Below are 26,949 nucleotides of genomic sequence, written 5' to 3'. Positions count from 1 at the left end.
CGTGTTTGGATCCTCCGTGAGACGTGCTGCTATGACAAGTCCGGCCAAGCCACCCCCTACAATGATAAAAGATGGGTTTGAATCCATGTAGGTAAGAACCGGTGTAGGGAGAAAATATGATAGACAGGAACTAGGCCGACGATGAGCGTCCGGGAAGTCTGAAGAGGTGAAAAAGAGGACCGAGTTAGTGGTGGGCGAGGTAAGGGATAACTTTGAAGCGGCGCGAGCGGGGTGCAAGAGACCAGTCCCTCTTCCAACATGTTATAAGAAGAGTCGTGCACGCCAGCGTGATTCGTTCAGCTGCGGCTGCAATAAACATAGCGCGTACGCTTGAAAGAGAGACCTAGATATTGAGACGATTATAATGTAACCTAGGCGGGTGTTGGAACGCCATGATTTACAGCAGGTGTTAAAATAGTCTTGGTGTCTATGGTATCTGGCTTGGCCACCCTTTCGTGCAAATCAGAGAACAGCCAGGTCAAGAACTGGGTATCTGCAGTCGGGCATATACCATGGCCATCCCATGTCGGAATCCAGGCATGATTTTGAGACAATAGGTGGAGTTCCGGGTCCGTAAACCGGGGAATACTACAGGAAGTGTAAGCTATAAGAGTATAAATCACGGAAAGCGTGCAGGCACAAAATGCGTGTCATAGGCGTGTGAGCTCTTTACAATTAGATATCCCTTGTCTTAGATAGGTAAACGTGAGTACACGATAGTTATTAAGGTCATTGAATACGGAACACTGGTAAAGGATTTCGTGGAGTTCATAAACAGTGCTACAGTACTACGCGCGACGTGGCAGCTGGTCTAGCGGAGCAGATCAAAGTGGTACCGTGAAATGGTGGAATGCTGGAAACGAGTATGTCAGACGTTTGATGTATGTTGGTCATTGGCTGCGTGCTGAGGTCAAGCGGAATGGCTAATTGATGTGGTGACCTTGGGGTCAAGAATGTATGTAATTAGAGTGCAGTTGCGGTAAGCTCACACACTTGTTTCTCATCTAATCATATCTTAAGCTGGTACAGCCACCTGGGCAGCCCAGGCCGACTCTTCGAGTGAGGAGGGAGCAATGAGAACCCCGATATTCCTGGGATGCGAACCAAATGATGGTTCGCCAGCCACGCAAGAAACTCCTGACTTTCAACTGCAATCTGGGAACATGCCGATCTTTCAATCTCGCCGAGTCATTGGAATTAATTGGTGGTCTTGGCAGACCTTTTGCGTGTGAGCAAGCAAGGCAAATTCCCACGATTTTCCAGGTGAGGGGATTTCGCGAGAATGCCATGGTGGCCTCAGATTCCCATGACCTCATTTTAGGGGTCCTCTCACTAGTCTGGCCGGGTCTGGCCAGTTTGGCTACGGACCCCTGCCGGGACTGAGCGTCACAACTGGGGGAGGCTGAGTCGACAGCCCAATGTTCTACAATACCAACAATGACGTACTGTCTTCGCTACGCGTCCAATTCGAAGCTGGCTTCTTAAATCTTGCGGTCTAGATCTTTTCTCTTCACTGTGGTCCTCAAAGCATGGCCTCTGGCCTCATTATGTTGCACAGCCCTGCGGCTGGACCGCGTCGTAACATATTCAACAGGAGAACGTACGGCCCGAAATCACCACTGTGGTTCTAGGGACAGGATGAGAGCACTTCGGCGTCTGACGGATGCTACAGATACGTCATTCTTCGAACTACGTCAAGAATCGCGACATCAGTTCGGTGAGCGACGTTAGTGTAGTTGTAGAGTTGTCACTTCCCCATTCTCGCATAGGATGGGCAAAGAATTCGCCACGCTCGGAGCATATCGAGGGCATTCATGTCACGAGGATCCATATCATAAGAAGATCGGCGTCTAGTTGTCGAAGGCGGCAGCTATTTCTGGACCGTGGGCTCGATAATTCAATAATTGCCAGTGTCACGCGGACGAACCGGGGAGCGCCGGCGGAAGAAATCGTGATGGTCGACGCTGTGACATTGGTTCTGAAGGCTGACCCGGGAAAATGAGGAAGGATACTGCAAAACACGAGAAATTCAACTTCGTCTGTAAGATATCGACAGTGGAAGTACGGCCCGGTGAAGAGCGTTGTGTACCCCCGAATTGAGAGCGGGAACGGCGGGGGATCAGCGTTCAAATGCCCCGTCGGAAGCTATGATCCACCGACTGGTGACCAAACACTCTTCACTGCTGTTTAAACGCACTCATGAAACACAATTTCCCCAGGAGAGATAGATTTACTGCATTTCTCTGTCCAATGGTAAAACAGTAGCCCATGTTCGAGAAGTGGCATGAATACTGATTTCTGAGCTGTGGCAGTTAGACGCTGTGAATGGCTGATTGATGGGAGGCTTGGCTGCCCTGTAGTCTCAGGTGAGCCTGCAGGCCTCAGGTTTGACTTGAGGTCTAGAACATCCATTGACATCATCGCAACGGCGTAATATAACCTCAAATAACGCAGGTAAACATCCCAAAGAGGCGGCCGTACCCGCAATAAGTGCCTTGTTTGCTGGCAGAGCATCCGTCAGGCGGACTACTCCCAGCATGCAAAGCTTGAGTTGGCTTGGTACGCGCTGATGGCAGCCTTCAGCTACCAACGAGAGTTCTATCTCGTAGATCTTCCAGAAACCTGTTTATAAAGACTCAGGTTCCCAGCAGAAAGCTCGATCGACAACGCCGATGCACTCAAGCGTTATCGAATGCATCTACAGCAAGCCACTTGATCTCATCTTTCTACCTGGTTGCAACTTGCTGCCCACTCGACCAGATCTCGCTAAAGTCACTGGGTTTTACGTCAACTTCCCTGCCAGCGGAAATAACCGATACCAACCAACAGCCGTCCCAGTGCTTTGGAACGCTAAACCCCCGCTACAGTAGTTAAATTTATCCAACATGGCTAGCAATGACGCTAGGAGTATAGACAATGCATCTACACGTGCAGTTTGTTACCTTGAGTATGCATTTTATAACACTTTCCAGGAGAAGCTAAAGAGGCTGGAGCCTGGAATTAATTTCCAAACTACGGTCGCAATTTATGAAGACTCTCATCCTGCTTCACACAGAGGCTTGGATGACCACGTGCCCGGACTAACAATACGTCATCATCACAGCTTCAGGCAGGATGCTGCAACAGTCGCTCAAGAACGCCCAAGAATTAACGTCACCCAAGACTTGAGTTACAGTACTTCTCGGTTCACCAACTCCCAAGGCCATGTCGACGACAGAACTCTGAGAGAGCCTCTGTGGACCCGTAGTGCGACAAGTGAAGAGCAATCCCGCGAACGAATGGCAGCCCTAATGACAACGTTGGCTCAAAGTCTGCCCCATCGAGGTAATTGACAGCTAGTGAGGAGCGATCGAGGTTATATACCGTGTAATTATGTGAGTATAATGACTTCATCTGGGCTCTGAATGCTGACTGAGTGGTCTCATAGTCTTTTGGTAGTGTGTTAGTGGGCTGTGGGGGATGTAGAAGTTCAGACGAAACAGCGGAACATTGTAATCTAGCGCATTGGCACAAGCCAACAATCACATCCACTTTTATAGCTTCTACGAATCAAATCTCTATAGAATCTCCCCAGTGCTCCTCGCTTACATTCGCAACCCGCATCAAGAAACGAAATGCGAAGAATCCAGGGTCTTGGCTAAAAATACCACCATGACCAGAACCTTGATGACCGTCTTCAAGTCAACCCAGTTCTTCTTCCCCTCATAACCATTGTGCACATACTTACAATTAAGCGGGTGGATTGATATGGAGGCTGACGGGTTTCAAGGAGAGGACTACTGAGGGCTAGAGGACCCAGGGAAAAGAAGTATCCTACTCTCATTGGAATCTCTAGGTCACATGGTCACGCTTCAAAATATACAGCCTTGGAAGAACTTATCTTTGATTTGAATTAAGAGCCTTCTTAGCCTGTCTAGCTTCTCCTACATATGCCACCAGACCGTAATGATGCAAGGTGGTACATGTATCACATCACATCCTACAAAGGCATTACGGCTTATCCTTTCGCTGCAAACTTGCCCACTGGCGGTCCCATGCTTTCAAGTCCTGTGCCTTTGACGCTTTTGACTTGCCAGTTGGCTGCCCGGTAACCCAGAATCGTTCCATCGTGTCACGCTGTGTCAGGAACTGGTCCATGCGGCCCGGCACTCCACCCTTCGCATCGCAGGTCGCATAGTAGCCCTTGGCGGTGAGGTTCGATGACTGACTGGTTACACTTGAGCCTTATTGTATGGCAGCATAAACTGTACCCGAGAAGTGACGTACCCAGAAGATTGGTCTGAAGAATGTCCTGTTGGCATCTTGGCTGGGTCGGATGGGGAACACGAGCCTCTGCGTGCAATAGTTGACCTTACGCAACGCAACTGATATAATGCGGCTAGTTACAGCTCGATAAGGCTTGGAATCAAAATTGTGTATGAAAAGCTAGGGTAGCCAAGCTGGGCTTATGGATGAGTACTGCCATAGTGAATGCTTTGGCTGGCATTTAATACTAGCTGGCTACTGAGATGGAATAATCTAGGGCGTAGAATAGGGTGGTCCACGATGTAGATTGCCACATCGTGAACATTACGAATGGGCTCTTGGATAGGGTGTATTCTATGTTAGGGTGAGAGAGGATTTAGGGGTTCGGACGAAAGAAGGACTTAGGGCGGAGAGGTCACGATCGGATGCCATGTGGTAATGTGGGCCATCTACAACTTTCCCTCCGGGCGGAGACCGGATTTGTGGATTGAACAGGGCGTCACCTTGTGGGGGTTGGTCACATACCATAGCACCAATGCGGTTCCGCTTTCACAGTTGGCAAGCTTTCATGTCGAACTATGCAACGGGATCGGTGCACATCACGGCATGTGTGGCTTGTGCCTGGATTCTTGTGTGAGATTCCGCATTAGGACGAATGCCACTTAGGCAAAGTCAGGTAAGGCGTACGTAGGCAGTGGTTGTCACCCTAGGGTGATTGGCGAGAGACTCCGTGGGTGGCAGCCATTGCCAGGCTAGAGATGCAGATAATGTGTGTTGCAGCGTGTGGAGGCTGGGCACTGCTTTCTTAGCGCAGTGGGAGCGCAAGCAATTGTAAAAACTCTGGGAAATATACACCCTGGAGACCAGCCTGGAGACCATTGTATTGAGAGCAGCCAGAGATCATTCATCTGCGGGAATGGGCTGGCGCATCGTGACTTGACCTGGTGGTTCTTCGATCCCGTCTTTCAGATCTACTTTGGCGTTCCACAGAGTGTAGGCATGCCCGGTAAACTGGTCGGTCCCGATTCAAGCTCTTGTCAGCCATGTCAAACACTTGGTCAAACATTGCCGAGTGATCGAGTGATCGCGTCAGTGGGCTGAACGCTGGACTCATGTGCAGGCCGTGGTCGCGGCCCAGGCCGAAACGTTCGTCCCGCTGACAGGAGGTTGCCGAATGGGAAAGAACAGAACGGGGCTATGAAACAAACTTGGCTCCCCAGAATGCTGAGATCTTGGCGTCTCCAAGTTCCAAAGCGGCCGGGTGGTCGGCCTTGGGGGCATTTTTACACATGGGCTTGGGCGGTGGTCCTCGAACACAGCCTCCGTTGATGCAGTACATCTGCAGCACAACTAGCCGCAGGCCTTCTGCGCAGCAACACAGCCACCGTTCCGGATAACACTTACGATGGCAGCTTGACATCACCCACAAAGTGAGCACAGCACGACCCAGTCGGCGAATGTGTATTATCCTATCTTACGAGATCGAGATTCCGTGATGGAAGCCCGTGAAATGATGACTGTTGAAATTTCGCGACGGGACGCGGGTTGGCGCCGTGATGGCGGGTCATGCTTCGAGGAGTGGCGCTAGCTATACCCTGTCCGGGATCGTGGACATCTAGACCAGGCAAGTCTGTGATCTGGGTGAGATCAACGATTCGGTGCCGACCGTGACAAAATCCGCAACAATTTGAGCGCGGCTGCACGATATACTGTAGGATGCGACATATCGCGACTGACTTGTCTGCAGGGGGACCTATAATCGGCCTATACGGCCTGGCATCCGTGTCAGTCGTGTAGTATCATGGAGCAGAAGTAGCGCTCTAACAATTGATTGTGTGCGGGCTGGCGAAACTAGCCTCGAGGACAGTGGAAGCGGCCCAATAGACCCCTACAAGCTCCCTCCAGGACCCTCCCGTCATCCGCCAGTGTACATCCACGGATTCTCGACCCATGCAGCGCCGTGCCCCTCGCCAACACAGGTCGCGCCCACCCTCCTCGCTTCGGCGGGCTCCCCTTCTTAAAGCCAGCCGCAGCCTCGTCTGTGATGGTCTGGTCCCTGGCGTCTCTTGGGCGTTTCCTCTCAGAGGCAGAAACCACTGTTCTCGGGGCCTCAATTTGTCCTGTTCCATCCACGGACCAGCAACAACGCAGCTGGCCTCGCCTCGCGCAAGCTGATCTCACTGTCGCAACCCGCTGATCTGATCGCCGCCATGATGGCCCACGAGCAGCTGTCGCCGGCCACTAGCTCGGCGACGAACCGCACGAACCGCGGCGGCCGTCCCAAGGAATGGACCGACCCGCGCACCCGCCGACTAACACGGCTCTACGTCTATACCGCCCTCAAAGTCGACAAGATACTCGAGGTTCTGGAAGACAAGGCCTGGTCTCCTGGGTATGTTCCCCAAAGCTGACGGCACCCAATGGCGACGGCGATGCTGACCCGCAGCTCTACAGCAAGGAAGCCGCCAACAAGCACCTGAATCACCTTCTTGGGAAGGACCCGCGCTGGATGCGACCGAAGGACTGGGGTGAAGCACGTCAACGTGTGGCAGGCCTGAAGGGCAGCGAACGCGCAAGACCATCACCGAAATGTGCCTGTCCCAATCAGTTTTCCCCTCACCCCATGCACGCGCCGCAGGGCGACAGATTCCAGGATGTATCCAGGAGCGACACCATGGACAGCGCAATGCTGTCGCGATCCTCCGGGTCGTCGATGGAAAAGAGGGATCTTTTCGTTCTCGGCACCGACTCACAAGGAATGCATAACGGCTATGCCGTTCCACCACAGCATGGTCCGGCTCACGACCTGGGGACCATGCACAACCCCTCGTATACATCACTGGGCCGTTTCATGCCGAAGATACGCAGCCGACAGGGAACCCAAATGACGACTTCGACCAACTTCAGTGTCGGAAGCAGCCGGGAAGCGTATCGGTCGCTCCAGGAGAAGCTCAGGGGAGTCAACGGTATTGGACGCTCTGACATCAAAGACGTGTTCAGACTGTTGAAGCGGTTCACTATATCAAATGAGCCGGACGCTGGCCACGCCAATTACTCGCCCAACGAGTCGGCCATGCATCCACGTGCATCCCCCAACATCGACTTCGCACAATATCAAGAAGAAGGGACTACGACCCCGCGTATTGTTCAGTACCCACTTCCCTGTGACTTCATTCACACCAATGCTGCTTCACATAATCCGGCAACAGGAATGGACCAATTTGGCAATACGATATATCATGAACTTGCCATCAGTGCAGGCTGTGAAAGGCAGCTCATCGACTTGGTTTCGGAACGTTCGCGCGCCCAGGACCCAACCCTCAATGCTACCAATACTGGTGGACAGACATTCCTGCACGTGTTACATGACGACTGGTTTAGCGAGCCGGCGTTACTCAAAGATCTCGTCAACACGTTGCGGACCACGCAGTTCAACTTCTACGCCGCCGATGTCTATGGGCGATCGTTCTTCCATCTGCTTCGTCAAAAACTGGCAGACCCCGGAGACATGAGGGATTTCACGCCGTATTTTGATATCAAGAGATATAACACACGCGATGCGTTCGGAGTTCGACCCATGATTGGGCGAGCCACGACCATGACAGCGACCAGAGAGCGCCCGGCATCGCTGACCATCCCGACTACAGACAGAAACCAGGAACGAATTGAGCATCACACGGCGCTCTTGAAGATAGTGAACGGAGCAACCCAAACGTTAAATGGGCATGCAACGGAAGACACCCAGGGACGCAACGCTCTTCACTGTCTCGCCGAGGTGATCTTGGGCTACGCAACGATACAGGACCCAACCAACAGCACGCGGGCTCCCAAACGGAAGTTGGATGTGACAGACGAGCCAGTCTCATTGCACTGTCCTCTAAGCCAGCGACTAGAGTTTCTCGAAACGGTCCTGGTGGCGAACGTCGATGTCAACCACTACAACGCTCGTGGAGACACTGTTCTCATGTCGTTCATAACCCACATTGCCGACGGCAAAGACGACAAGGATCTCGAACAGTTGATCAAGCGACTTATCCAGGCCGGCGCCAAACTCGAGGCCCGCAACCGCAGCGGCGAGACCGTGCTGCAGGTAGCCGCAAGACTCGGCCAGAAATTCGCCGTCAAAGTCCTTGTCGAACACGGGGCGAACCTGCATGTGCGAAACTGCGACGGGCGAAGCATCTTGCAGATGATCGACGACCTCACTCGGTTGTCGCCGGAATGGTCCGAGCAGCTCGCGCGGCTCGAGGCAACCCGTGGGGTCCTCACCGGCCGCTTCAGCAAGTTCCAGGCCGAACAGGACCCTTCCCTATTTCAGGAGTGGGGCCTTCGATCCAGTTTTCCGATGTCAGCTTGAGGTTCTGGAGGCTGACATCTTGTCTCTCGGTTGCCCAGGGTGTTGATTCATTTTGAAGATTGATCTGAAGGACAACTTTCTCTTGGTCTACTTGACTACCCAGGACAGACAGGAGGCTCTTTTTTTGCTTTTATGTACTGACACGAATGTATTATGATGACGGCAGATGAGGATACCCTTGCATTTGGGCGAAGGCGTTCGGTATTACCAAAAAGACTGGGACTGGCGTTAATTGGAGGGAGTTTTGATGGGTGCTATTTTGATTTGCCCGACATTGGCAGCGTCATCAGTCTCTACGGCTATGGGGATCATTGAACGTGGTCATGGATGGAACCATTTGAGAGGGTTTCTCGTATTTCTGTATAGGACAACTGCACACCTCAATATGAAGAGCTACATCTTGCCTACAATCTACCATGCCGACCTGCTCTCCTTTGGCACAAGCCACTATGGGCTGTGAAGTGACTGATTGACGCCTTTGCTGCACTCTCCAATTCAAGTCGCGTATGGCTGTCGAAGAAACACGGGCTCCCACTGTCTTATCAGTCGACTATACCGGCTTTGAGCAGATAGAGTTGCTGCATGAATCGGTGGGTATACTCCTCAATATCTGGCTCACTGTAGTCACCTGGCCAGCCTGGATAGTCCGCTTTGGCATTTGCAATGGTTCACTATGCTTGACCAGGCGTCGCTTCTAGATACAATAGGTCTTTGACTATATCTGGAAACTAAATCTTGATTTTGTTCCTGTACTATATGATCTCTATGTTGTGTATCCGCAACCAAACCAGGAACACCCACTGATCCATGTAAATTCTAACGTACCGAACTCCACTATTTAGTTGCGTTCCGGCAGTTGGTGGGGGGTGGGAAGCTCCCCGTCCAAGCTCCAGCTGTTGGCCTGTCACTTAATTACCGCCCGTGTGCCCCGGCGGTGCGGCATGACGAAAGCTAATCGCGCCCTCCAGATAGTGAACCGCGATTTTGATTGACCAAGTCGCAGCTTCTGGACCAACAATCGAACCGGACGCCACGCTCCCCACGGCATGCAGTGAACCATTGCCATAGAGAGCTCTGCGCTCCTCTGCCTCACTTGTTTTTTTTGTCCTTTTTGACATCCACGACCGTCCGTCGACTCAAGCGCCATCCGGCAACGTACCAAGAAACGGAAGCTCGTCCTCCACCTTGACAGTTCCTCTCCTCCCCAAAACCCCCCCGGCACCTCCAGATCACCATGACGGGAAGCAACCTCGCAAAACTCGGGCGAGCCGCGCACCGCGCCCTACAGAGCCGCAGCGCCGTAGCAGCCCACCATGCCGTGCGACCCCTGAGCGCCAGCCGAGCTCTCCCCCTTCCGCAGCACGCCGCCGCCGCCGTGCCGAAGCTCCCGCGTGCGACCTTCTTCTCGACCAGCGCCGGGCTCGCGAAGCCGCTGCCCCCGGACGTCCTGAAGACGGCCAAGCCCGCCGAGCTCACCGACAGCCAGTACCACCAGCTGGCCGACGAGTACATCGAGGGCATCCTGGCCAAGTACGAGGAGGAGCAGGACGCCAAGGGCGAGATCGACGTCGAGTACAGCGTGAGTTTTTCCTCGCACCAGCACCAGCACCACCACCCCGGATGATACCTTGTCTCCCCCACTCTCCCCGCAGGCAGGTTGGCTAACGCGCCAGGCGCAGTCCGGCGTCATGACGATCAAGTACCCGCACGGCGACTACGTAATCAACAAGCAGCCGCCCAACCGGCAGATCTGGCTGTCGTCGCCGCTGTCGGGCCCCAAGCGCTACGACTGGGTCGTCACGAGCGAGGGCCAGGACGCCAAGCAGGACACGGCCACCGGCGGCTGGGTCTACCTTAGGGACGGGACTTTCCTCGACGACATCCTGCGCGAGGAGACGGGCGTCAGCTTCGACGGCCTGGGCGCGTAGATCTTGCCGGCGGAATCTGTGTGTGTGTGTGTGTGTGTGTGTGTGTATGGTGGCAGAGACGGGGAGCTTCCTGCGGATCTGCTTGATTGATAATAAATGGATGGATGGACGGACGAGGAAAGCTGGGGTCGTATATGTGGCGTGCGTGTGTCCAGCCAGGTTCGGCGGTGGTTGTAAGCGAGAGAGAGAGAGAGAGAGAAGAAACGATGAACAGCTCAAATGAGAGAGAAAACGGCATTGGCTGGGGAGTTCAGGACGCTTTGTACCATAGCATGTGCTTCGATTTTGCACCCCGGAAGAGTTTGTCGTCCGCCGTCGGCTGGTACTGCCCGCGTCAGGGCCTCTATCCTCTATTGATACTTGATGATTATCTCCGATTCACATGTTTTTCTTGCGTTATGTCTCGCAACTCAACGGGTCGCTATAGGCTGGACTTGGAATTACTGGGTTAAAGAAAATCGCCATGTGAACAAACAGGCCGTGCCACTGGGCAACGTACATGACCTATAGATACAGAGACCGACCACGCAACACTTTCGACTCGGGTTGGTTAGACGGAATGGATTCGTGTTCACATGTTCGACAGGCAGAAGGAACCGTATCACAGATCCAGCACGACCTCGTGTCATCATCGTGTCTTTTCAAAGCCACTCTTCTATACAAGGGTCTACAGAGAGAGCGCGTGCGAAACCTTCGTATGCAAAGAAAGGGAAAAAAAAAACTCTACTATATACAAGAAAGCCACCTCATGTCCCATCCGTCATTCCAAAAAGGTAGAAAAGTAGTAGAAGTAGAAGAAGAAAGTAATAAAAATCCCGTATCATTATATTCGTGCTATCGGCAGACGGGCAGTCCTTGAGCCACTGGAGCTTGGGAAAGATGGCCATGCCTTGCTTTTTGAGAAATCGTATCGGCTAGTGTCATTGCAGGTGGCCGGCACCCAAGCCGATGAACTCGAACATAATGGGCACGACGTCGACGGCGACTAAGCCGATGCCTGTAATTCGGTGTTAGCAAGTCTGCACATCTCGTTCATGTTATGGCACGTGATAAGAATAAATCAGGGGTAGCAACTGTTGACGCATCCCATGGTAGTAAAACCCACGACGTTCATCACGGCATGAAAGACGGAGCACGACTTACCAGTGTAGACAACCAGCTTTGTCACGACCTCGACATCGTACCGCACTCTGGGCTTGATCAGCAAGGCGAAGACCTCCTTCTCGCCCAGCTCATCCTGCGACTCGACGTAGACGGTGGGCTCGTCGCCATCCCTCTCATCGCTCGGCGACACCAGCACGGTCCCCTCGCCCATCATGCGCTCGTATTCGCTGAGCTTGCCACCAGCCACGGCACTGCTGCGCCCCGTCTGCTCCTCGGGCGTGTTCAGCAGCGGGGAGCCCGCCCGCAGGTCTGCGATGCTCGGCTTGCTGCGCATGCTCCCGTTGCTGCCGATGCTCTCGCGCCGGCGGCGCTCCCGGTACGCCAGGGTCTCGTACGCATCCGCAGCGCTCTGCGGGCCGATACTAACGGACCTGCCACGCCGGCCCTTGCGGATGTTGTTGACGAAGTTGGGCAGGTCGCTCACGTTGGGCAACACGTTGTCAACCCGCAACCTAAGCGGGATGTTCTTGTACTCCGAGGCAGGCATGAAGAAGCGCCGGGGCAAGGCCAGGCCCCAGGTCTCGATGACACGGAACAGGTGCGGTAGCCCCTTGAGCAGGGCCGGCTTGGCCATCTCGCGCCACGCGAACACGGCAAGGACGCCCACGAGGATACGCACAATGACCATGGGCCAGCCAAGAGCCTCCAGATCAAAGACGATGGACGCAAAAGGTGAGCGCCCAAAGTGCCATGTGCCGAGCTCAACTCCGATCACGACGCCCGCAAAGGCGACACTGTCGTCAAAGCAGGGGCAGTCGTCCGCGGGCTCGGGGTGCACCCGGACGAGGACGATGATCACAAGTGCCACTATCAACACTGCCGACGCCGTCTGCTCGTGGAGGTACAGATCCATGCTGGGGCCGTAATAGAACTCGACGAGCGAAATGGCAGCGCCCATGACAGACCCAACGATGACATCCAGGAAACCATGCATACCGCAGTACAAGCGGCCGAAGATGATACTCGCAGCGTAAAAGTAAGCCAACACCTCGAGACCCAGCTGCACGCTGGGCGGGAGTGTGTTTTCCGGTGAGTGCAATATGAGTATGCCGTACACCGCGACCGAGACGGCGTTGGCGGAGTGTGTCGATGGGAAACCATACTCCAAGGCCGCCGAGCCGGACATGGTGATTCTCTGCAGGGGAGGCGAGAGCGGCCTTGGGAGCGAGAAGAAGTCCTTCACAAAGCCGGTGAAGAACACGCCGGCAGCGAGGATATGCACCAGTCTGTTCGCCCGTCAGCTATTCTGTCTTGACCTGTGGCCATCTATCTGGAGATGGGCACGTGCTACTTGGGGCGGAAAGGAGAAGCCTACCCTTTCCCGAAAGACGCATATCCGCACCAGAACAGGATCGGCAGCCCAATCATGAAGAACGTGTGCGTGCCCAGGTTCGCCGTGATGGCGAAGTAGCTATCCAGCGCGGGCGTCCGCAGCGTGTCCTGCAGCCACGCCAGATACGGCGTCTCCCATCTTATGAGGGGCAACAGTTGCTGACGGAGGTCGTACCGCCATTTGGGGAGCGCTCTCTTGTCTGTTATAGACACAATACGTTAGCCATTGTTTCCCTGCTCGCCTTTTCCTGCAAACTATATCTGGCATATGAGGGTTGGCGAGCGAGCAGACAGAAGGGAGAAATAGATGGTGCCGGCTGTATACTCTCGTGCGACCTCGAGTCTCACTCAAGCCAGCCGCGCGCTTGCTTTTTTCCCCCTCCCTCTCTTGCTCGCGCCCACATGGCCCGCCCAATTGCACACCCGCCAGAGGAGTAGTGCGCAACAGGAAAAAAGACGTACAGTGATCAAGACTCCTCAGCCCCGCGTCTATGACGGGCGCCTTCTTCTCGCCTTGCGCATCGGCCGCGGTGGCAGCGGCGACCGAGGTGTCGAGCTTGGGGAACTCGGACGGGGAGCCGGGGGCGGCGGCAGCGCCATTGGCGGCGTGGGAGAGAGTCATTGGATGTGGTAGCAGCTGTCGTGTCGCGCGGACGTCGGGCGAGGCGTCGTCGGCATGTGCTGGGCCTGGACCGGGACCTGGACGACCTGGGGCGCGGCGGGCGCTGGACGCATGGAGGTTCGGCGCTCGAGAGACGGGCGGACTTTCGTTCGTAGCTCGAGGGCCTCGGTGCGCGGCGGCGGGTCGTCGTCGGAGGCGTGTTTGCGCGCAGCAGCAGCAGCAGCAGCAGTAACTTGGGTCAGATCTGGAGGACTGCGGGCGAGGAGCGCACCGAGCGAGGAACCAATTGATTCCGTGTCGTCGTCGCTGGGGTTCGATCCTGTTGTCACTTTTTGCGTTTCGCCGAATGCGCGCGCCGTGTCGCCCTCAGTGTCTCTCTCTCTCTCTTTCTCTTTCTGGACCCTTCGTCTGATAAGAGAATTGGTTGGAAGCAAGCCTTGGGAAACCTTGGAACAACCTTGGAAGCCTCGGTGGACCGCTCGCTTCCAGTCCCAGGGCCAGTCCCTCCTTCCCACTTGGACCCCCATCGAGTGTCGTTGAAATAGCCGTGCCACAGCGCTAAAATCTCGAGCCCACACCCCTGGAAATCGCTAAGAGCCCGCCGCCCGCCCAGCAAATCAGCGCCCGGCCAAATTTCCGGGGGTTCCGTTTAGCTCGCCCTCAACGGGCAAGCCTGCCCGCCTCAACCGCTTGGCGCCTGCGCTCTCCAGGCTCTCTCGCTCTCTTTCGAGTCCTGTTGGCTGGGGCTTTCATCAGCTGCGTAGACTGCGCGCGCCCGTGCTGTGTATAGATCGTATTGTATATTGGACTTGGATGCGGCCGAGTCTCTAGAGCTTCTTGCCGCCGTCCCCACAAGATGCGCAGCCTGGCCAACAAACGCGCCATCATCACCGGCGGCAGCCGGGGCATCGGCCTGGCCATCGCGCGGCTGTTTGCCTCCGAGGGCACCTCGGTGACGCTGGTCGGCCGGGACGAGGCGCGCCTGAGCTCCGCCTTGGACAGCTTGTCGGCCGGAGAGCAGCAGCACCACCATCAGCCGCCGGCGCGCCACAACTCGTATGCCTTCGACGTGAGCAGTATAGACGGATGGACCGGCATGCTCAACGACATGAAGCAGGTTCGTAAGGGCTTCCTTTGGCGTTGTATATCTTGTATTGACCGAATATAACCCCCCTTTTCTTGCGGAAGCTATATCCACCAGCCATAAGTATCAGTCTAACATGTGTGCATTTTGACAGACGCAACAGAACGTTGATATTCTTGTCAACGCTGCTGGCATAACACAGCAGTCCTTGCTGTACAAGTCAGACCCCGCTGAGAACCAGCGCATCATCAACACAAACCTGATGGGAACCATCTTTGGCTGCCAGTCAGTAAGCCAACAGATGATTCGACAGAAGAGTGGTATGCATTCCTGAATATGTTCTATCTAGTCATTCATTTCTTTTTCTCGACCCAGCTCACGCATATCCAGGTTGTATCGTCAACATTTCGAGTCTGCTGGCGGTGCAAGGAGGGTTAGGGGCCAGCGTGTATGCTGCGTCAAAAGCGGGTATCGTGGGTACGTAGAGTGGCAGGTCATATACATCTCTCATTTGCTTGAGGTATCTAATGCGCATCAATCTAGGTCTAACGCGGTCGTTTGCCCTAGAGGTCGGCAGATTCGGCGTCCGGGTCAACGTTCTCTTGCCCGGCTATATTCAAACTGACATGACGAAACGTAAGTTCGTCTCCATTCCCCCCTTTCGCCCTTTTCTCATCACGTCCATGCATCCTGAACGCAAGCCGTTTTCCCCAACTGCCAAAACTGTATGGTACAAGATCATTAATGTACAGCTATCCATGTAGTCATGGACGAAAAAGGCAACCTGTCCGCATCCATCCCACTGCGTCGATTGGGGACTGCGGAGGAAGTCGCCGATGCTGCAGCATTCCTCGTCAAGAATCCGTATGCACACAACGCCGTCTTAAACCTGGACGGAGGTCTGAGTGCAGCTTGAGATCCAGGATATATCTCCTCTCAAGCAGGGGAGTCTCAGTCATCGTCAATCAAAATAGCCCCAGAACCGGCCTCGTCGTCCACAAGCACGACATCGCTGTCACCCGTTTGAGTCAATTTTGCCTTCTTCACGGAAGCAGAAGCCTCAGTCTCCTCTTCTCTAGCGCGTTTGAGGTCCTTGGAAGGAGATGCTGTTTCTATAGCATGCTTGCCATTCGTTTGAGTGACACCATTGCTCTCGGCGACGGGCGCCTTCTTGGGTTTGCGCTGTATCTCCGGGGTCTTGTCAGGCTCTACAACAGCCTTGACAGGCTTGTCTTCAAGCGGTTCCTTACTATAATCACGAAACAAATGAGCCGACAAGATCTTGCATGCTTTTCCACAAAAGGGCTGCACTTACGCTTCCAAGATGTCAAGAACAACGTTCACAAATACATCTTCGTCAGACTCGTCCACAATTGTCAGGAACCCGCCATGCTGGAGGCCTGCAAATGGTTAGTTGGGTTGTAGAAGAAGAGAGAAAAGTCATCACGGTTTACATACCCAGATCGGTGAGTTTCTTGGGAAGTTGGTCGGTTTCATCAGGGTCATAGAGGAGACCCCTGTCGCTTGTAATAGAGAACTCCCGGTCACCATAGCCCAGATGCGCCTTAATGAAGTCCTCGACTAGATCGTTCAGTGTCGCGCGAGCTAGGTCGGCATACACGCCGGTGTAATACGAGGTGCATATCGGGCATGTCGGATTTTGTGGCCGTGGGCGGTCCGGCGCCAGTAATCTTTGGTTGGCGAATGGTGACAAGAAGACCTGCACGTTTAGTATCCAAGCCTGTGCGGAGGCCTTTTGTTGGGACTCACCTCCTTTGCGTCGTTATAATCGCCCTTTAGGACCTTGAAAGCCTCCAGGACACACAGGCCGGCGACAATGGCGTTTGTCGTCGCAATGGCGGGGATGATGTTGCCAGCCATCTGCTTGACGTCAAACCGTGTCTTCAGATCAATACCAAAAATGTGCGCACGTATGTTGGCGGCTGCTGCAACAAAATCTAGGGTGTCCTCGTCGTCCTTGTCAAAAGATATCGAGGGAGTGACTGTGGTTTGGCCTGTCTCCTGCTCCTTCTTCATCTCGGCTATGCGTTTGCTCAGTCGATCCAAGCTGCTTTCCAAGACAGCCAAGTTCTCCTCAACGGACCAGTTCTTCTGGCCGTCCTGCAAGAAGGCATCGTCGATTGTGGGCATGGTAGGCTTGAGGGTCTGATATTCCAGAGGCCTCGGCTTCTCTCGCGAGTTCCACATCTCCTCCATGGAACAGAGCCTCTGAATATCTGCATTAAAGACCTTGTCAAACAGCTTCTGCGCAAAGTCTGCGGTTCCGACCGACTCCCTGATCTGTTTCAGCGCCTCAGCCTCCTTCTTCAGTTCCTCGATCTCGTGCGCGTTATCCGCGTCTTCCGAGTGGTCGAAGGCCGCCTCGTCCTCGCTCACGCCGAAGACCTCGTTCAGCAGGTAGCTCTTGGCCCAGACTATGCAGTGGATCGGCTGGCTCGGGGTACTTCTGATCGTGCAGACGGGAAACGACTTGGGGACGTCCTTCGTTGTGCAGTCGTAGCAGGCAGTGACACCTTTCTTGATGACCTGGACTTGTCCATTGAAGCCTGTCGTGCCACTTTCGATCAGAGGGACATTGGCGGCCAGGCACATGCGGTTCACGTGGCGTCTGGCATCGAGGTTGTCGAGGGCATTGAAGACCAGCTGAAAGCCGCGGAACCAGGCAATGTTGAACTGGGTATCCTTGATATTCGCGAAATAGGACTCGATCTTGACGTTCGGATTGAAGACTTGCGCTGCTTCTTTGGCCACCTGTGATTCCGTCAGCGTGCTGGCTCGTATGCGCAACGTGTTGCCGTGATTGCGTCATACCTCGGCCTTGGACTTCTTGATGTGCTCGTGGCGGAACAGAAACTGGCGATTCAAGTTGCTCAGGTCAATGGTATCGAGGTCGACGACGTGTACTTCGCCGAAGCCTGTGAGGACGAGGTTCTTGAGGAGTTCGCATCCAATGCCTCCAGCGCCTACCATGAGGACCTTGGCCTGTTTCGCATGCGTCAGTAGTGAGCTAGGTTCTGTCGTTGCGAATTGCGCCATTGCGTCTGTTGCCCCTCGTCTCTCCCACCATAACTGGCAAGAAAGGCTGGCGAATAGTGAGAGGTATAGGTGCTGGACGTGGCGGGAGACAGGAATGTAATGCAGCGGAGGGAACAGGCTGGCGCAAAAAAGCCGAGTGGAAGGGAACATGGAGAATTCATATCGCAACGTGGACAAAGAGGCGCCCTAGAGAGGCCTGCAAACGCGCCTGCACATGCGCAGGCCCGGAGGCCGTGCCGGGAGTGTGCGACGTACCTTCTTGACGTTGACGTTGAGGTTGGCACCCAGGGACTGGCGGTTGTAGCTGTCCCGCGTGAGGGTAGAAGAAGTGGTCGCCGCCATCGTGCAATCGTCACGATCCCGCGCCTCGAAGATGCATACGGGTTTGCTGGAAGAACGAGGTTTGCGATCCGCGATCGAGTCGGGTCGAATAGATACCGACAGGGCGGGAGGGGGATGGAAGACGGCGCGAGGCTGCCGTGCGGGTTGAGGCTGCGAGATGGAGCCCCAGGTAACGAGACGACGACGAGACCTTGGGTGGTGGTGGACTCAGGAAGCCGTGACGGAACTAACTACGTAACTTGGGCCACCTAAAGCTGGGTGGTCGGCCGGGGTGTAGGTAAAGGTACGGTGCACACAGGTGAGGTAACTCGTCTGTAAGTACTGGATCCTTCCGCGAGCCAGCTGCCTTGAGGGGAGATTGACTGGTTTTGTCGGGTTGAAGCTTCAATTGGCTTCAAGCGCGCGGGATGATTCGAAGATGAGACAGGCAAGACGCGATTCGGATGCCGTGAAGGTGGGAAAGGTGACTGCGTGCCTTGGTTGGTACCTCTGCTGACGCTGTTGGCTGGCCGGCGACGTGCGCAAGTGACTACCACCCTAAGGTCCTGAAGTAGGTATACCTGGGGAGCTTGGGGAGCCACCGTACTCAGTTACATGTAACCCTGGGAGACTGCCAGGCGAGCCCGCGAGCCCGCGAGGCGGCAACGGCAGCGGCAGTACTCCGCGGTCGTGCCAGGATTGCATTGCGGCACCTAAGCTGGCAAGCTGGAGCTCGGGCTCCTACCTGGCACGCACTGGACTGGAGGGATGGCGGCGTGCGGGTGCTTCTCACAGCTGAGCATGGTGGTGGAGTGGGGCCTCTGGTTGCAGCGGGAGCCCGGCACTAGACGCCATTGGCCTCCAGCGCTCTCAGCGGTTAGCCTAGCGATAGCCGTGGTGCAGTGCACCACAGGAGGGAGGGCTGTACTTGCACGACTGGTCTGTGCCTGAGATGGCCCTGCGCATGCGACTTCACCCCTCAGTGTGCCAATGAATCCTGCGACCCCTGCCCTGGTGGTCTGTTCCAACATTGAGAAGGGCCCAATCTGCGATATCTCATTCAGGACGAGCGGGAGAAGTTACCAGGGATTTTCTTGGTCAAACCCTCAATTGCAAGCCTAGAAAGTCTCCGTCTGGTGAGGATTCTGGCATCGGGCTACTTGCTCCACAAACAGTTTTCGTCCACCAGCACTCACTTCTTTCGGGGCCTGCCCCTGATTTCATCCAGGCCGTTATCAATTCCCCGGCTTGTCTAAGACCTTTAGCCAAAACTCGACGACACCACAACCAGGTCGCGCATCACACTGCAAATCCTGCAGTCTAAGTCAGCCTTCCGGCCAGCCGCGCACTCCCAGAAATGTCGGACGAAGAGGCTGATCCCGAGCTGCTTGCTCTACTTCGTCAGCATCTGCAGGGAAAGCTCAACATCAACGACGAGCCTGAGACAGGGGTCCTCGAAGGTGCCGAGTATGTCTACGACAACTCGATTGACGTCGCTCTGGATATGCGTGCCACCAAGAATGCCGCCGCCTTGATTCACTCCCAGATGCAGGAAAAGGAGTATTCGACGGGCACCTGGTCCGAGCACGAGCTGCATCCCAAGTCCAAAGACGAAACGACTGTCGCCTTCATCTTTGTTATGGATCTCCTCAACTTCTCTTTCTGGTCGTTAAGGCCCGAGGAGGATCGTTTTGCGGTTGAGTACCGAGATCGAAGATGGACTGGCTACTGGAGCCTTGTTGCCTCATTGCAACGGGCCTTGGATGAGGGTGAGTCATGTTCTCCCAACCGCCAGTAACCCGTTATCATATTCTTCATCGACTTGAAATTGCTTTCTCAGTACCAATATATCGTGTCTGGAATTAATTGTTCTCTTAAAGGCATTCCCATTCTTGACCCTCATTACTGGCAAGATGAGGAGGAGTGCAATGTGGAGTCATTGCGGCATGTCTTCAGGTCCTGCACAGACGAGGAGATTCCCCTCCTGGAATCACGACTGTCTTGCTTGAGAGAAGCAGGGCAGGTTCTCTACGAAGTAAGTCCGAGGAACCGCCCGCACTTTTCGCCGCACCCGGCCGTCTGTCCGTGAGCCAACACATAGTTCGGGTACCTACAGAAATATTCGTGCAGCGTCACAAATCTTATCTCCTCGGCACGTGGTTCCGCAGCCCGGCTTGTCAACACCCTTGCCACCGACTTCTTGTGCTTCAGAGATGAACACCACTTCGATGGCCGACGCAAGCCTGTTCGCCTCCTCAAGCGGGCCCAGATCTTCGTGGCAGACCTATGGGCATGCTTCAATGGGGAGAACTGGGGCGAATTTTACGACATCGACAAGATAACCATGTTTGCCGATTACCGCGTGCCTCAAATCCTGGCCACATTAGGATGCATCGGGTACAGCCCCCCGTTGCAAGCCCTAGTCAGCAGTGGCTCCATGATTGAGAGTGGAAGCAGGTCCGAATTGCAGCTTCGAGGTAACTTTACCCAAACATCCGCTCAGCCGCCCATCCAACTGTTACTGACCCTATGTAGCGTGCAGCATTTGGTGTGTCGAGCTGATCAGAAGAGAGATCAAGCGAGAGCACCCAGACGCCAAGGTGAACGCCATCTTGATAGATTTCTTCTTGTATGATACCATGAAGCAGCTCGAGGAGCAAGGCAAGGAGACCATGCCACACCACCGAACGAGGAGCATCTGGTACTGAACAGGCTCTTCTGCTATCGGTGACTTTGGTGTCCGCAGAGACAATAGGCTCTTTTGGCACAGGCGTACAAAGCGGACAGGAGAGCGCTTTGGGCACCACTTGTATCAATACATTGAATCAGGATACTGTGATATCACCGTGGAAATCTCGAGGCTTCTCGGAACAACAGACGGCTAGAAGACGAACATTTTCAACTTAGAACACAACCAATTCATTGGCAACTTGCTCCGTTTCAGGGAGTGTTGTAAAAATAGGCCTAGTTCCACATCTTTCACTGCCGGACATCAGGTTGCCACACCCTTCATAGACACAAGTCACCTGGTGGGATTCCTGAGACTAGGGGCAACATTTTTTGGTGTATACCTAGTTTCAAGCTTTCAGGGATATCTTCCTGTATTATATTTGGAATACAGCTAACTCTATAACTCATGTTTTCTCTATCATCTTGTGCTCTCCTGGCTGCAACACTCCTCACGAAGCTAGGGTCGTGATCTTAACCTGGTGCATCATTATGATGGCTTCACCATATACGTACATTGTGTGCAAGTCGATATAGTCTTCCAAATTGACACTTATGAAACAGTCTACAGCACGCTGATACTCAACTCCGATCCCGCAAGCCCCTCGCCCGTAGCTTTGAGGATGACCGGGCCGCTCGCGCGAACAATCGCCAAAGCAAGACCGCTGTACGCCTTCCTCTCCTTGGACGGGAACGCCACCATGCTGCCTGGGTCGCCGTTATCCGTGGCCACCACCTCGCCCGGCCCGTCTAGAGAGAACGTGATAGCGTTGTCGGCCTGTGGCACTACGTTGCCCTCGCTGTCAATGACCTCAGCCGTGATGAACGAGAGATCCGTCGAATCGCCGGCCTTGAGTATGGCTCGGTCCGCAGTCAGTCGGATGCCGGCGGCTGCCCCGACGGTCTTGACTGTCTTGTCCGCCCAGGGCTGGCCGTCCTTGTAGGTCTTGACTGTGAGCTCGCCGGGCTGGTAGACCACGTCGTCCCAGCGGAACCTGTAGTCGATGCCGGGGCGCTTCGTCTTCTTGCCGAGCGACTCGCCGTTGAGGAAGAGCTCAGCCTCGTCGGCGGCCGAGAAGACGTGCACGGGGGTGACCTTGCCGACGCGGTCGGGCCAGGTCCAATGGGGCAGGATGTGCGCCATGCGCAGGTCGGGCCGCCACTGGGACTGGTAGGCGTAGAAGCGGTCCTTCTTGAAGCCGGCCAGGTCGATGATGCCCGAGTACGACGACCGCGCGAGGTCGTACGGCGTCGGCTCGCCGATGTAGTCCCACCCGGTCCAGACGAACTCGCCGGCCACGAACGGGTTCGCCTCCTGCGACCCGAAGACCTTGTCCACAGACGAGCCGAACCCGGCCGAGTACAGCTCGTACGCGCTGACTTGCAGCGCCTTGGGATCGCCGCCGGATGTGTCGTTGACGGGCGCGCTGATCTCGCTGCTCACTGGGAAGATGTAAGTGCCTCTCGTGCTCAGGGCCGAAGCCGACTCGGAGGTCCAGATCATCTTATCGGGATACAATGAGTGGTACGTGGGATACAGCGGTTGCGTTCGAATGCCGTTAAGGTTCGAGTAAGGGTTGGTATTCCTGATGCCTGCGCCCTGGTAGTTCAGACTGATGATCTCCAACGCGCCGGGGAAAGGCTGCCCGGGCATGGCTGAGTTGACCGAGGCCGTCGAAGGTCGGGTGGGGTCCTCTTCGGCCACGATGGCACGCAGACTGGTCGAGATATCGGCTCCGGCTTGTCCGGAAGCCTGCTCGCCAACCTCGTTTCCGTAACTCCATGCCACGATTGACGGGTGGTTCCGGTCGCGGCGGACCATGGCCCGGAGATCGGCCTCATGCCAGTCGTCGAAGATGAGGTGGAAGTCGTTGGGTGTCTTGTTCTTTTGCCAGGAGTCGAAGACTTCATCCATGACCAAGAAACCCATGCGGTCTGTCAGTTCTAACAGCTCGGGTGCGGGAGGGTTGTGCGACATCCGGATCGCATTGCAGCCCATCTCCTGCAGTATCTCGAGTTGTCTCTCGGCTGCTCGAACGTTGAATGCAGCACCCAACGCGCCCAGATCGTGGTGGTTGTTAACCCCCTGAACGTACACATGCTCGCCGTTGACCAATAGGCCCTGGTTGGGATCATAGGTAACAGAACGAATACCGAATTGAGTTTCATAGGTGTCAATTGGATGCCCTTTTGAGTCAGAAAAGAGACTTGTCACTGCGACGTAAAGGCTCGGGTTTCGCGGCGTCCACAACTGCGGCTTTGCCACCGTGACGGTGCTGTTCACAGTCTGCTTGTCTCCCGCAGAGACACTCACAGTCACAGGCGGGAAGCTTGCTACCTTATGTCCCTTGGTCCCTGTCTTAGGGTCCCACAGGAATACGTCTGTGCTTGCCTGGACCGTCCGTTCACTCTCAGTCGTTGCGGTGTTCTCGATTTGTACAGACAAATCGAGACAGGCGGACTCAGCAGACACGCTTCTTGATGTGATATACGTTCCCCACTGCCCAACATGAGTCGAGTCAACCTTGGTGAGCCAGACATTGCGGTAAATGCCGCCTCCAGGATACCAACGAGACGAGTGGTTCGGGTTGTCTATGCGAATGGCCAGCAAGTTGTCGTCGCCAGGGACCAGATAAGGTGTCAGATCCAGTCGGAAAGAATTGTACCCATAAGGCCACCCTCCAACGAGCTTGTCGTTGAGCCAAACCATGGCATATGACTGGGCTCCGTCAATATCCAGAAAAATAGACTCCGCTTCATCGGCACTCGATACATTGATTTTCCGGCGGTACCAGCCAACTCCGTGCACAGGCAGTCTTCCCATAGTACCAGGAACGACAGGGTTGTCTCCCGTGTAAAATGGGCCCTTGATAGCCCAGTCGTGTGGCAGCGTGACATCTTCCCACGCACTATCATCGAGTGACTTCTCTGCCAGGCTAGGAATACTCGATGGATCACTGGCAGGCCGCTCGTGGCGTCCCGCAGGGTCTTTGATGAAATCATTCGCAGAAGGAAGGATCCATGACTTCAGCACCTGTGGGTTGCCGGACGTGTCATTACGAATGTCGTACACGATCCCATCTGTGTTATTTTCTGAGCGCAGGAACCGCCATTCGCTGTTGATGCTGATGCGTTCCCGGCCTTGCGTGTGCGGTTCATGTGGAATGGCCGAAGCTTCCGCAATGGCGGGACCTTGACTGCTGAGGAGCAGAACGCTCAATGCAGCGAGAAGACGAGTATGCAACCCCATTGTTACGCAACACACCGACGACTTGTTCCTTTGACATGGGCAGAACTACGGTACACATATCACAAGGCATTACACGACATTCATGACCGCTCTTATATGGCTCTCACCGCGATGTACGTGACATCACTAACATTTACCTAGGTAAACATGGACCAGGCTTTCGGGATTAGCGTTCCACTGGGTAGTTATGGCTAATTGCAATGTCCTTGCAGTTATTCCACGAAACGGAATCCAGAATCCGGGGAAGAGGGCTCTGCGGGGTTGTAGTAGCGGCGGTGGATCGCTCTTGTATAGCCGGAACTGGGGCGCAACCTGATTGGAGAGGCTGTCTCGACCCCTTGCTTGGCGACTTGGCCCCCGGGACATTGCCAACCGGTGAATGGTCGCTTGCAACTCCTCCACTAGACCTGTACTGGATCTTTTCGAATTCAGAAATACAGTTGAGCACAAATGACTCGTAGTTCCGCATAGCAGCAGGTTTGGGAGACAATTTGCGTCGCGCCGGTTCCTGTCCAAATTGTAGCTTCAGCGTCCACTATACACTAGTTTAGAGTTAAGCCCAATTCTTCAGTAAAGCGCCATTGGCGTATGACGATCGGCGCCTTGGGTTGGGTTGCATACATATGGGAGCTGCAAGCAAGAGCAAGAAGGCGAAACGCATCTGCGTGCTAATTGACCCAAGACCGCTTTTATTAACTCCATCTCCTCTTTTGCGTCTGCGCATGATCTAGGGGCGCATGACCAGATCGCAGCGGTTGTTTATGCATGCGAAGCTTAAGGATTTTGACGTATTGCTCTTCTTAGCAGGTCGTTGACTTAGTTGCGTCCACACCAAGACGAATCATAGTCGTTGGCACTTCTTTGTCCACGTGGGGAGATAGTTAATGTGCGATATCCCTTCTTGTATCAACAGAAGGCCGTCAACGAATCCGACATATCATACAGCTTTGTGAGGCTACAGCCTTGCCCTGGAACAGAAGTTTTTGCATAGGCTTATTTGCATGAAAGAACTGAGGATAAAGTCTTGATCTCAACAAGTATTCCGAGGCCGCAGACATATATATTGTAATACCAAGAAGCATCGCCAACCTCGTCGGGAGGTTATAGAGGAGCCTATCCTGAGCCATCTTGTGCCTTGCAATGGTGTGCCCGTCGCGACCTGGAATTGTAAAGAGGCTATCACAAATTCATGTTATCATGAGCACCGCCAGAAAAACCAGGACGTATAATCAGTTGTAGTTCCTGATTTGATGGAACAAACGAGAGACATTGCTATAGAACGCCAGCCTATTCTATTTATATCTGAAACCGAGCGTTTCTCTGTTCAGCTATAGTTGTTGGGCTACGGACGAACTTTGGGCTGGAATGGGATGGCTCCTACTACGCCAGATGTGAAGGCAAACTAGGACAAAATCTATCCTATAGAATTGAGCGAGGCAAGAGCTCAGGGCGGGTTTGGGGGGGAGCAGGAGAGCAACCCCACTTGTTAGCTAAGATGTGGCTTGCATACTCTGGATAATCCAATCACATTGCAAAACACAGCGGAACTTCTATCACAAGTTGCTGCCAAGGTTTGAAGGGTGAAGATATAAGCCTTTGGTCGCAGCGAGTTCTTAGCCCTGAGTCAGCCTGCTAGCGGCTTACTCAAATCGGTACGGTTTGGCAGTCATGCCAAAGGCTGCATACTTTTACGTAGCTTTGCATAAATTAGACTAATAATATGCTGCTAGGCAGCAAGCTCAGCTGAGATGAATCATTCGGCAAGTCAAATGAAATAATAACAACACATTTCTCTTATTACTGCTCTAGACTTGCTATAGCAACTCTGACATCCGAGAACTCTCTTCCTCAGAAATAATAAAAAAAGCAAACTTATGGCGTTTAATGCCCAACCGCCCCTCCCACTTCTTGAAAGCCTACAACGACCTTCACCTTCGACATGCCGGACAGAGCGAGTCGACTTCAAGGCGCTGGGCTTCTCTGAGCACGAAGATGCTTTTGCACTCGTCATTCACGACCTACTAACACCCGAGGAATGCGACGAGATCCGTAACGCCGCCGAAGTCGTCGCACAAGGACGGTGGGATGCGGCACTCATTAACGCTGGTGGACAAATGGTCATGGCCAGCGATGTGCGTCATTGCGATCGCATCATGTGGGACAATCCCCAGCTCGCCGAGGCCTTGCTCGCACGAATCCAGCCGCATATTCCGTCCAATATTGCGACGCTGGAAAACTCGCCTCACATTACTAGCGACGATCCAGTGTGGAGTTCTGGCACATGGCGCATGTCTCGACTGAACGACCGGCTGCGGTTCCTGCGATACCAGCCTGGCATGTATTTCCGTCAGCACAGTGACGGGTTTTACGTGACGCCAGACGAGTCCGAAGTCTCGTTTTTGACCGTACATTTGTATCTTCGAGGGAGTCCGGACCTCAGGGGTGGCGCAACGCGATTCTTTGGCGAAGACCAGCCGGGCCATGTTAACGAGTATGACGTCGATCCGTCCCCCGGCGCTTGCCTGATTTTCCAACATCATGATCTTGTGCATAGCGGCGAAGATGTGCTCAAGGGAACCAAATACACCATGAGGACTGATATCATGTACCGCCGGGTTGGCGAAAAGTCTGGGGAGGCACATACGATCCATCAATAGCGAAGGGGTTGTCGACCCTGTAACAACGGCCTCGTCGGTATCTATTCTGACAACTCACTCGGCCGCAACTTCCTCTCTCTGTCTAGCGATATCCCGTAATTGTTTCTCACTCATGCATGTTGATGAATCCATATCAAGAACGGTGCGAGTCATGTTATCGCCCTCGTTCCAGTACGTTGAATGTGTACGGTGCTGCTACTATCTC

General features: G+C 54.3%; 9 protein-coding genes across 9 annotated transcripts; 5 read left to right on the top strand and 4 right to left on the bottom strand.

Moving 5' to 3' along the window:
- Positions 1–3,990: 3,990 nt before the first annotated feature.
- JN550_009179 (uncharacterized protein) lies at positions 3,991–4,301 on the bottom strand (the record flags this gene model as incomplete). The annotated part of the gene is made up of 2 exons (XM_049321223.1): positions 3,991–4,207; positions 4,267–4,301. The coding sequence occupies 2 exons, from the start codon at positions 4,299–4,301 to the stop codon at positions 3,991–3,993; spliced, it is 252 nt and encodes an 83-aa protein (XP_049168755.1).
- Positions 4,302–6,455: 2,154 nt separating this feature from the next.
- Positions 6,456–8,602, top strand: JN550_009178 (uncharacterized protein; the record flags this gene model as incomplete). The annotated part of the gene is made up of 2 exons (XM_049321222.1): positions 6,456–6,637; positions 6,700–8,602. 2 exons carry the CDS (start codon positions 6,456–6,458, stop codon positions 8,600–8,602), a joined length of 2,085 nt encoding a protein of 694 aa, XP_049168754.1.
- A 1,234-nt stretch (positions 8,603–9,836) lies between these two features.
- JN550_009177 (uncharacterized protein) lies at positions 9,837–10,530 on the top strand (the record flags this gene model as incomplete). Its single annotated transcript, XM_049321221.1, has 2 exons — positions 9,837–10,181; positions 10,282–10,530. 2 exons carry the CDS (start codon positions 9,837–9,839, stop codon positions 10,528–10,530), a joined length of 594 nt encoding a protein of 197 aa, XP_049168753.1.
- Positions 10,531–11,450: 920 nt separating this feature from the next.
- JN550_009176 (uncharacterized protein) lies at positions 11,451–14,175 on the bottom strand (the record flags this gene model as incomplete). The annotated part of the gene is made up of 5 exons (XM_049321220.1): positions 11,451–11,527; positions 11,674–12,920; positions 13,010–13,226; positions 13,489–13,707; positions 13,758–14,175. The coding sequence occupies 5 exons, from the start codon at positions 14,173–14,175 to the stop codon at positions 11,451–11,453; spliced, it is 2,178 nt and encodes a 725-aa protein (XP_049168752.1).
- A 329-nt stretch (positions 14,176–14,504) lies between these two features.
- Positions 14,505–15,648, top strand: JN550_009175 (uncharacterized protein; the record flags this gene model as incomplete). Its single annotated transcript, XM_049321219.1, has 5 exons — positions 14,505–14,765; positions 14,887–15,052; positions 15,123–15,209; positions 15,276–15,368; positions 15,485–15,648. The coding sequence occupies 5 exons, from the start codon at positions 14,505–14,507 to the stop codon at positions 15,646–15,648; spliced, it is 771 nt and encodes a 256-aa protein (XP_049168751.1).
- A 35-nt stretch (positions 15,649–15,683) lies between these two features.
- Positions 15,684–18,131, bottom strand: JN550_009174 (uncharacterized protein; the record flags this gene model as incomplete). The annotated part of the gene is made up of 6 exons (XM_049321218.1): positions 15,684–15,981; positions 16,048–16,132; positions 16,191–16,452; positions 16,503–17,504; positions 17,565–17,735; positions 18,045–18,131. 6 exons carry the CDS (start codon positions 18,129–18,131, stop codon positions 15,684–15,686), a joined length of 1,905 nt encoding a protein of 634 aa, XP_049168750.1.
- Positions 18,132–19,467: 1,336 nt separating this feature from the next.
- On the top strand, positions 19,468–20,818 carry JN550_009173 (uncharacterized protein; the record flags this gene model as incomplete). The annotated part of the gene is made up of 4 exons (XM_049321217.1): positions 19,468–19,879; positions 19,991–20,145; positions 20,227–20,587; positions 20,646–20,818. The coding sequence occupies 4 exons, from the start codon at positions 19,468–19,470 to the stop codon at positions 20,816–20,818; spliced, it is 1,101 nt and encodes a 366-aa protein (XP_049168749.1).
- A 584-nt stretch (positions 20,819–21,402) lies between these two features.
- Positions 21,403–24,087, bottom strand: JN550_009172 (uncharacterized protein; the record flags this gene model as incomplete). The annotated part of the gene is made up of 1 exon (XM_049321215.1): positions 21,403–24,087. The coding sequence occupies one exon, from the start codon at positions 24,085–24,087 to the stop codon at positions 21,403–21,405; it is 2,685 nt and encodes an 894-aa protein (XP_049168748.1).
- A 1,874-nt stretch (positions 24,088–25,961) lies between these two features.
- On the top strand, positions 25,962–26,744 carry JN550_009171 (uncharacterized protein; the record flags this gene model as incomplete). The annotated part of the gene is made up of 1 exon (XM_049321214.1): positions 25,962–26,744. One exon carries the CDS (start codon positions 25,962–25,964, stop codon positions 26,742–26,744), a length of 783 nt encoding a protein of 260 aa, XP_049168747.1.
- Between the last annotated feature and the right edge of the window lie 205 nt (positions 26,745–26,949).

The sequence above is a fragment of the Neoarthrinium moseri genome (genome assembly GCF_022829205.1).
Source record: "Neoarthrinium moseri strain CBS 164.80 chromosome Unknown scaffold41_Wmoseri_CBS_16480, whole genome shotgun sequence".
Classification (NCBI taxonomy): domain Eukaryota; kingdom Fungi; phylum Ascomycota; class Sordariomycetes; order Amphisphaeriales; family Apiosporaceae; genus Neoarthrinium; species Neoarthrinium moseri.
This window is presented reverse-complemented; position numbering and strand designations above follow the sequence as displayed.